Genomic DNA, 10,545 nt, shown 5'->3' on the forward strand with positions numbered 1-10,545 from the left:
GGCTACTGCCGCCCATGGATATCCGGAATCAACCCCAGATAAGATTCGTTTCCTACTTAAGGTTTTTAACAGATGCGCGGCTACCCCCTGAGAAATACACTAGAATTCCTTGAAAAAGTGTGACCCCCTTACCACACAAACTTACTGTTATGTAAGTCGTAATTAAAAAAACTAAAAATACAAACAATATTTGTACGGGAAAAACTATCATATTATCAAAACAACTATCATATCACTAGCTCACTATCATAAGTTACTATTAGATACCATTTTAACATATAATATTTTTTTTATAATATAGGAGTAGCAGACGAGCATGCAGTCCACCTGATGGTAAGTGGCTACTGCCGCCCATGGACATCTGTAATCAACCTCAGATAGAGATATCCTCCTGAGGTCGGCTACAGATGCGCCGCTACCCCTGAGGTCTAATTTGGAACGCCTCGGAAAAGTATGTCTTGCTTACCACACCCTTCAAAACGGAACACAGCAACGTCAAACACTGCTGTTATTAGGCAGAAATAGGTGCGGCGGTGGTGCCGGGGTTATACCACCTTTAAATATATTAGTCACACATATATATCGTTAATAGTACCTAGGTGAAAAACAAACGGCGTTATCAGAGATCTCCACGTGCCTGTGTAATGGCCGTGCTCGCGCATAATAGTTCCAGATTATGTATTTAAACATCGATCTAAAAGGAACAATGAGTTCGTGCTGGAAATTTTAAGTTCATAAATGGCTATTAAGTTAAGATTAAAACTACTTCGCAACAATCCGCTACAAATATGTATGATGGTATATATTTTAAACCATGCAGTATGTACCACCCTCCCTCCCTCAAAGGATGCATGCAGATGCAAAAATTAAAAATATACACCACCATACATACCACCACCATCACGTGTTTCACTCCAAAACGGAGCATCATCAGGACCATCATCGGATTGTTGCGAAGTAGTTTTAATCTTAACTTAATAGCATGGATTTCCGCAAAGTAACGCCTGATACTATTAACTATCATAAATGGCATTGATATTCGTTTTTGATTCTGTACTAAGTGTTTTATCTATACATTATGCAAGTAGTAGATGTGTTTTAATAGTAGTTATATATGGCCCTTGTTAGTTTATTTGTTTACAATGTTATTATTTATTATAATGCAATATGACGTAATATTATGAAAAAAAAATATCAAACATAAAAAAGTATTTATGAAAAACATTACAGTAAAAGATCGATTTTATATTTATTGTTTGAAAATAATTCTATCACTTGAAAAATGATTTAAAAAGTGTTATTTATTTTATTAAAAAAATTCAAATCAAAAATATTCTTTGGAAACTCAGATTGATCGCTCAGATATATTTTTTCCAGTAAATGACTAGAACAATAGTTGTAAAAGATTTTTTTTGAAACAAAAGTTATAGAACTAAACCAAAAATTGTAGATAATTCAATAGGACACCATTATTGTACTTACAAACTTTTTGTGCTAGGAATGGTTTGCCTGATAGAGCGTGAAAATGACTTGCACCCCTTTTTCTAGATTGTAGCCGACGGACAAGAGTTGTGATCCCACAAACTTAGATTTAGCTCCCTTGATAATCAAAAAGTAAAATTGCGTCGTCTGACTTTTGTACGCTAAGAACAAACATTTGTAACATTTGACGACACGCGTGGCAAAGCGGTCACCATACCGGTCTGACGCGCAAAGGGTACCGGGTTCGATCCCAAGACATCTGAGTGATGAATTTAGATATCTGTTCTGGGTCTGGGTGTATCTGTATTCGTCTTGGTGTATGTCCATGGCACTCACGATACAGGAAATCCTAGTGTGGGGCTGTGAGTGTAGAAAGCGTTTAAGATTGATTATTATTTAAGATTGATTTCAATGGACTCATAATAATAAGTTATTTTGAAAATAACAGACGTAAATGTTATAACATATTGAATTAGATGTAAATGTTATAACATTTAAAATATGGGCGACAAACACCTTATCGGCAACGACACGTGCCAGCGATTATAATCGTGTTCCCGCATAATAGTTCGGATCCCAGTTGGCAATCCCCGAGGGGCTTATATACATTGATCCAGGAGGAATCGTATCTCGTGTTTACTTGTCTCAACTTCTGAGGTAATAGTGAGATATGTAACTTGTTTGGCAATTGGGAATATATTTTTAGTGTAAAAACTAACAAGCAGTTTCGTTTAATATAGAGACATACTTAAATAGATTTTTTTGAAAATAACTGAAATATTTTAAAGCTTATGTGATAATATCGGATGGTTATTTGAATCTTAGCATATAAACTGACATAAAATTATTGTGAAAATCTTTTGATTAGTTTCGTGATACAGATCATATTTTTTTTACTTTACAGAAAGCTACCTTTGTTAAACAAAAAGTTTTTTGAATGTGAACTGATTTTTCATTTATTGATTGTAGTACGTATTTTCTAATTATTTATTGTAGTATAAGTATCAAGTTCAATTCAATGTCAAAGTCTTAAAAGCAAAAGTTTTGTACGACCAAGTTATGACGTAATTACAACACTTACCTATATTTTAGTAGCAACCTTTATTTCAACTCGTAACGAGCGAGTAATTACGCTAGTAATAGTTGTTGTGAATATACAAAATTTCTTTTTAATAAGAAAAAATATTTTTCTAAACAAGGTTTTTTTGGTATTCTTATATAATTTACGACCCCATCTGTGCTGTCCCATGCTGTCCCCATCTTTAGGTGACCGCCATATTGGATTTAAAATACCGTCACTAAACCATAGATTAGTAAAGATTACTCACTCCTAACAAGCAAATGTACCCAGTTTTGAGAATTGAAATAGTTGCGTAAAAAAGTTTTGCCACGTCTCCGTGCTAAAATGTCCCTAAAATATTGAAAATAGTACATTACGATACGCGTGGCCAAAGTAGCCTATTTTTGCACGGCGTGAAGTTAGCGCCCGAGCGCAGCGAGGGTGCTAAACGCCGTGCACATAATAGGCTACTTACGAGTATGTCACAAGTATCGTATACTATTTTATAGCTCGTGTGACATAAACCCGCTAATACTTGTGAAGTAATATGAAAAAATATGATAATCATTTTGAAACTTATAAATGATTGAAACTAAAAATTATGAATTAAAAAACCAATAAAAATGTGACACAACCAAAACCATTGAAATTTGATGTGAAGAAGTCTTAATTTAGAAAATTTAGTAATTTGTATCTAGTAGATTTTTGTGTCAACAAGTTTCAGTTGGCCTATTTTTTATTCGTGACGAGCTTTTGCCTGCGGCTTCGCTCGCGTTACGATTTTCATCCCCTATTTTATCCCCTTGGGGGTAGAAATTGATCAAAATCCTTTCTTAGCGGATGCCTACGTCATAACATCTACCTTCATGCCAAATTGCCTCTATCAACGCTAATTATTTTAGGATTTGTATGTTACATACAAATCTTAAAATAATTAGTGGCATCTCCACCTAAACGTATTAAAGAAACATGATAAGCAATCACGTAATATATACTATATAGTGATACAGTACAAAACCGATTATCCGGACGTCAGTTATACAGATTATTTGTATTGCCAAATGTGAACAAGTCACTTTGTAATAACCGCAGATTAGCTACGTTGTGTGTGATTATGCATTTAAATTCCAGAAAGCAGCCAAATCGCAACTAGAAAGTTATAATACAAACCAAAAACCCGATTGCCCTATGTTATCCCTGCAATTTAGATGAATACAACGACATATCATATGTCAATATTAGTGAAGTCGTTTAGGTTTGACAAAGAATGAAAAATACATACGTACAAACATACGGTCGAAAAACATTGCCTTCCTCAATCAGATTGATAATCCGAATGCCGTACGACAACAAATAGTTCGCTTTATCAAGTTTTTGCGGGAGTAGTATTATGGCTAACTTTGATAATGATTCCTAATTTAAATATATCCTACTTTGGTGCGTAGCGAAAATACACAGTCAAAACAAACAATAAAATTCGATACAGCTCAACAGTAAGTCTTACATTGATGCTATTGCTTAGAATATACAAAATGGCAAAAATATTTATAAATACATGCAAAATAAAATATTAACATAATTATTGCTTTAAACAAAATAATCCTTACTCACTTTTAATTTTCAAATGACATTTAAAAGTATGAAACGTTCATAGCGATGTTTATTTTTTACAACTGTGAGGGTAGTGTACTGACATTAATACAGTGTAAGAATCGGCTACTTTGGAGACGGAAAAGCGTGGCTAAAATGCGGTTTTAGGTCACAGAGTGCTATAAAAAATATTTATATCACGGCGTGCGTAAATTGACGTTTTACGCACGCTTCGCGTGCGCAAAACCCCCATTTCCGACCCCGTAATATAAAATTTTATACAACACGCGGACGAAAAATGTTTTTCTGACTCGTGTGATTGCAGTCCTCGCCTGCGGCTCGGCCTGCAAACTCACACATGTCAGAATAGTACATTACGATACGAGGACGAAAAATTTTTTTCTGACAAGTGTGAGTTTGCAGGCCGAGCCGCAGGCGAGGACTGCAATCACACGAGTCAGAAAAACATTTTTCGTCCGCGTGTTGTATAAAATTTTATATTACGGGGTCGGAAATGGGGGTTTTGCGCACGCGAAGCGTGCGTAAAACGTCAATTTACGCACGCCGTGATATAAAAAAATTTTTCGTCCTCGTATTGTAATGTACTATTATTTATTACGCAGTATTAGTTATTTATTCGTAAATTTTCTCTAAAAATGTTTTTATTTGTCAAGAATTCAAAAAAAGAACTTACTAATAAGCCGTTTGTGGCTTCATTCAATTTCAAGGCGGCGAAGTATCTTTACTAATCTATGCACTAAACCTAAACATTTATTATCATCCAAAACGCTACACATACGTTTGTGTAAAACTTCAGCTCAATTAACGCTAATCAAGTTTGGTTACTGTACCCTTACCATGAGTTTTTACGTTTGGACAAATATGACTGTTTTGGTATTTGTTTACGTATTGCCCATACAATTTCCAATCAGCGCATCTAGTGGATTGTATAAGAACTTTAGTGTCAGTAACGTAATATTAAATGTCTCAATTGACAAAATGGCGCTTTATATTTTGTCTCTCTTTTTTGCGAAAATGTGAGGTAGCCTAAAGACTTGATCACTTACGTATTGTTACGTTTACGTTAGTCTACTAAACAAACGGAACAGAATAATGGATTGTGTAAACGTAACGTAAAATCGTGGGATGTTTTGAAAATTCATGGTAAGGGTTCAGTTGCAAGATTTTCCACTCACATACGTACAAACTAACAAAGCCAGTTAAATAAAGCTTATAAAATTGGAATTTCATATTGTTATGTCTAGTAAAATATCTGAAGAGCATCGATCTCCGGATTCGGCACGTGCTAGCAATTATAACATGACCTCCGTCAGAGGGGCTGCCACTCTTCCCCCTCCCGAGGGACCAATACACATAGATAAAGAAACGATCGTAACTTTCGGTTTTGGTACCGTATTGGGGAGCATAGTTTACTGCGGAAGAATTGTTGTGCATTAGTGGACATTTGTTGAAGATACATATATAAACTCAATGTAAATTAATTTACTTTTAAATATATCTATGTGTCACTCTTTGATTTGATCAGTCTGTCTGTCAAGTGTATGTATAATGTAGTGTACAGATTCCAAGTAATATATCGTGATTAATCCTGCAAGTTCGTTTATATTATCCTATAACTCCTTCAGGTTATGGTTCCCAGATCACAAGAACACCGCGCGAATATTAATATTGGATAATATTGAATAATATCTTGTAAAAATAAAAGTCGCCTACAAAAACAAAATACGGCGAATTTTCACAAAATGTCTTCGAATTTTATTTCCTTTGAAAAATTAAAAGGAATGGAAAATTATATTTCCTGGAAATTCATGATGAAGATGATTTTAATACAAGAAGATTTGTGGGAATGCGTGGAAAATAAGGAAGATGATAGTAAGAAACAACAGAAAGCGTTAGCCCGAATTGCTTTGTCTGTTGAATCATCAGTGATTCCACACATACGCATCGCGAAGTCAGCACATGAAGCCTGGACCAGCTTGTCGAAAGCATATGAGGACAAAGGTTTATGTCGCAGGCTGGGTCTCCTCAGAAAATTATTTGCAATAAAACTCAATGAGAGTGAGGACATGGAAAGCTACATTAACAAAATTACGGGATTGTCACAGCAGTTGAGCGAGATAGGCGCACCTTTAGAGGATGATTTTGTAGCAGTGATAATGTTAAGCGGTTTAACATCTGACTACGATCCTCTTATAATGGCTTTAGAGAATTCGAATGTGGTACTATCCAGTGAAATTGTTAAAGGAAAGTTATTGCAGGAGAATATCCGAAGATATGACAAGGGTGAAGATGCTTCCGCCTTGTTTGTTCGAAAACAAACAAGATGTTTCCGGTGCAAGAAATTAGGTCATGTCATTAAAGATTGTCACAAGTCGAGCTGTAAAAAGAAGACCAATACTGACAAATCGAAAGGCCTACTATCTGCGTTGTCAGCGAACATTATGCATGGTTCTTGGTATGTGGACAGCGGTGCCACAGAACACATGAGCGGTGACAAAAGTATTATAAGGAATTTTGTAAATGAAGACAAAATAGATGTAACCATAGCGAACGGTGATAAGCTATATACCGCTGGCAGAGGTACAGTGAGGGTCAATATGCGAAAAGGTAACGTTAGAACAATAAATAACGTATATTATGTACCCAATTTACCAACAAATTTGTTATCTGTTAGCGCTATGACTGCAAAAGGGCTTAAATTGGTCTTTAACAATAGCAAGTGCAATATTTTTGATAATAAGAATGTAATTGCTACAGCCACTTTATGTAATGGTGTCTATTGCTTAGACACAGTTGATTCGTCTAAATTTAACTGTAACATTAGTCTTAATAGCATTTCAGATTCAGGTTGTACTAAGAAGAAATTAGATGTGAATAAGCAAGATACAGGTACAGCTGTGGCGATACCTGCCGTTACTGAGAAAGATAGTGTTTCTCAGCAGGTATGGCATCGTCGTCTTGCACATCTTAATGTTCGTAGTATGGAGTTATTAAGACAAGGTATGGTTACAGGAATTTCATATGATAAAACTAATTTCCAAAAATGTGTATCATGTATCGAGGGAAAGCAAACTCGTGCATCATTTCCTAAGCGTTCTTTTAATAGAGCGACAGAAGTCTTACAGTTGGTTCACACTGACTTGTGTGGTCCAATGCCTTCTACGTCGATTGGTGGAGCTAGATATTTCGTAACGTTTATTGACGATTTTTCTAGGAAGACTTTTGTTTATTTTTTGAAGAGGAAAGATGAAGTTTTTGAAACATTTAAATTTTGGAAGGTTTTAGTTGAAAATCAGACAAATAAGAAATTAAAACGTATACGTAGTGATAATGGAACTGAATATTGTAATTATAGATTTCAGACATTTCTGAAGCAGAATGGTATTGTACACCAGACAACAGTGCCATACTCTCCTCAGCAAAACGGAGTTGCTGAACGTGCTAATAGGAGCATAATGGAGAAGACACGCTGCATGCTTCGAGAAGCCAACCTTGGGCAGAACTTTTGGGCTGAAGCCGTAAACACAGCTGTCTATCTCAAGAATAGATCTCCAACTTTGGCAGTTAGAGGCTGCACTCCGGAGGAGAAGTGGATGAATAAAAAGGTATCCATATCACATTTACGTACTTTTGGCTGTATTGCATATGTACATATAAATACGAGTAAAAGAAACAAATTGCAAGCCAAAGCTAAGAAGTATATTTTCGTAGGCTATTGCGAAGATACTAAGGGGTATAGATTATTAGACCCTGACAACCCTAGGGACTGTACTAAAGCTAGGGATGTTTCATTTTTAGAGGATAGATTTATAAATGTGTCAAATGATGATAATAATCATAAAGAATCATTTAAACGAGTGACTTTCAATTTAAATGACAAGGAACCTCCTAAGGAATCATCTACTGAGGAAAATATCTCAGTTACGGTTAATTCTGATGACACATCTTTAATTCAGCTTGAACCGAGATATAGCGTGATATCAGTACATGATTCTGACAGCGAGGAGAGTTTTTATTCAAATGATACTGCGGATAAAATTTATGTTCCAGAGGAAGAGGAGTCATCTTCTAGTTCATACGCGGAAGAAGAAATGAACTCTGATTCTATGTTGTCCTATATGGTCAATGAAATGTCACGTACTACTGACGGTGATGAACCACAGACAGTAAAGGAAGCCTTGAGTGGTCCAGAAGCAGACAACTGGAAAAAGTCAATGCAAGATGAGTATAATTCATTTCTTGTCAACAAATGTTGGACACTTACTGATCGAATTAGTGGTCGCACACCGGTAAAATGTAAGTGGATATTTAAAAAGAAACTAGGTCTCAATGGTGAACTTCTTAAATATAAAGCTAGATTAGTAGCTAAAGGCTTCACACAAAAATACGGGATAGACTATAATGAGACGTTCTCTCCTGTTGTTCGTTATTCAAGTATTCGAACACTGTTAGCAATAGCTGCTGAATATAATATGGATATTCAACACTTGGATGTAAAGACAGCTTTTCCTCATGGTGATCTCCAAGAATTAGTATATATGGAGCAGCCGGAATCCTTTAAAATTAAAGGAAGTGAGAATAAGATTTTTAAGCTTAATAAAGCTATTTATGGCTTAAAGCAAGCAGCTAAAGCATGGAATGAGAAGATTAATATGGTTTTGTGTGACAAGTTAAAATTTTCGAGGTCAACATTAGAAGCATGCGTTTATTATAAACATAGCAAAGATAAGCTTATTATAATAGCACTTTATGTTGATGACATTTTGGTAATGTCAACACCTAATACTTTTCAGGAAGTAATTGAAATTAAGAAAAAACTCAACAGTGAGTTCGAAATTACAGATTTAGGGCCAGCAAGACACGTCCTAGGAATGAGAATCTGTAAGTTGAAAGATAAGATAACCCTAGATCAAACTAACTATATTGAGAAAGTTTTACAGAGGTTTAAAATAGAAGATTGTAAACCCGCAGTGACGCCTATGGAGACTGGTATAAAACTTGAAAAATCACTTAATGATGAAAGTGGTAAGTTTGAGTACAGGAGTCTAATAGGATCGCTGATGTATATTACGGTAGGATCGCGTCCAGATATTGCACACGCGGTCAGCTATCTGAGCCAGTTTAACAATTGCTACAACAAATCTCATTGGATATGTGCCAAAAGAGTACTTCGTTATCTTAAAGGAACAAAAGAGTTATGTTTGAACTTTGAGAAGAGTGGAACAATAATAACAGGCTATGCAGATGCTGATTGGGGGAGAAATGACGTTGATAGAAAATCCTACACCGGGTATATCTTTCGAGTCGGTAAATCTGTAGTTTCCTGGGAGAGCAGAAAGCAGAGAACCGTAGCGTTGTCAAGTACTGAGGCGGAGTACATGTGTCTCTCTGACACTTGCAAGGAGGCTATTTTTCTTCGTAATCTTTTGCAGGAAATATTAGGTATGTCATCTAAAGTTACAATTTTTAATGATAACCAATCTGCACAAAAACTATGTAAGAATACTGTCTTTCATGCTAGAACTAAGCACATAGACATTCGCCACCATTTCATTAGGCAACACATTTGTGATGGTTTTATAGATGTAAAATATTTATGCTCTAAGGAAATGTTAGCCGATTTATTAACCAAACCATTGTCAAAAGAAATTCACAATAATTTTGTAAGTCAATTGTTCAAAGGTTAAGTTAGTTGTTTTTAAAGATCTATTGTTATGCTGTATTGAGATTGTTAAAGTGTAAAGCGACACATAGTATAATTTATATTGGTTTAAGGGCTAGTGTTGAAGATACATATATAAACTCAATGTAAATTAATTTACTTTTAAATATATCTATGTGTCACTCTTTGATTTGATCAGTCTGTCTGTCAAGTGTATGTATAATGTAGTGTACAGATTCCAAGTAATATATCGTGATTAATCCTGCAAGTTCGTTTATATTATCCTATAACTCCTTCAACATTATTTTACAGACGAACATGTGAAAGTGCTAGAACCTTATGCTTCGATTCCGGAGGCATCACCGCCGTACCTATACCTTTTTATTTACGAGGGGAAATCATACCTACCAACAATTTATAAGTTAGTGACTTCGAAAGATGTGATAAGGAAGATATTCTCATCCGAGGCGATCTGACTTAGTCCTCAGGACACTTCTGTGGCCAACGTCATCTAAGAATCTAACCTTATCTGGGGTTGATCACAGATGCATATGGGCGGCAGCAGCCACTTGCCATGAGGTGTACTGTATGTTCGTTTGCTAAAAAAAAACATTAATGTATTTATTACTATTTGAGCATCGCATATATTGAAGATCACCTCAATTTTTATAATGTAGCAGTTCTACGTTTCGGCGGCAGTGTATAGATGCCGATAGACTTACATATAGCA

At 35.4% G+C, this 10,545-nt stretch overlaps 1 protein-coding gene across 1 annotated transcript; it reads left to right on the top strand.

Moving 5' to 3' along the window:
- The first annotated feature begins 7,608 nt into the window (after positions 1–7,608).
- LOC140748086 (uncharacterized) lies at positions 7,609–10,291 on the top strand. Its single transcript, XM_073080791.1, has 3 exons — positions 7,609–8,442; positions 8,947–9,178; positions 10,128–10,291. The coding sequence occupies exons 1-3, from the start codon at positions 7,609–7,611 to the stop codon at positions 10,289–10,291; spliced, it is 1,230 nt and encodes a 409-aa protein (XP_072936892.1).
- The last annotated feature ends 254 nt before the right edge of the window (positions 10,292–10,545 follow it).

Source organism: Epargyreus clarus, unplaced genomic scaffold, assembly GCF_041222505.1.
Source record: "Epargyreus clarus isolate Ecla_fem2 unplaced genomic scaffold, WU_Ecla_fem_2.2 ptg000003l, whole genome shotgun sequence".
NCBI lineage: Eukaryota > Metazoa > Arthropoda > Insecta > Lepidoptera > Hesperiidae > Epargyreus > Epargyreus clarus.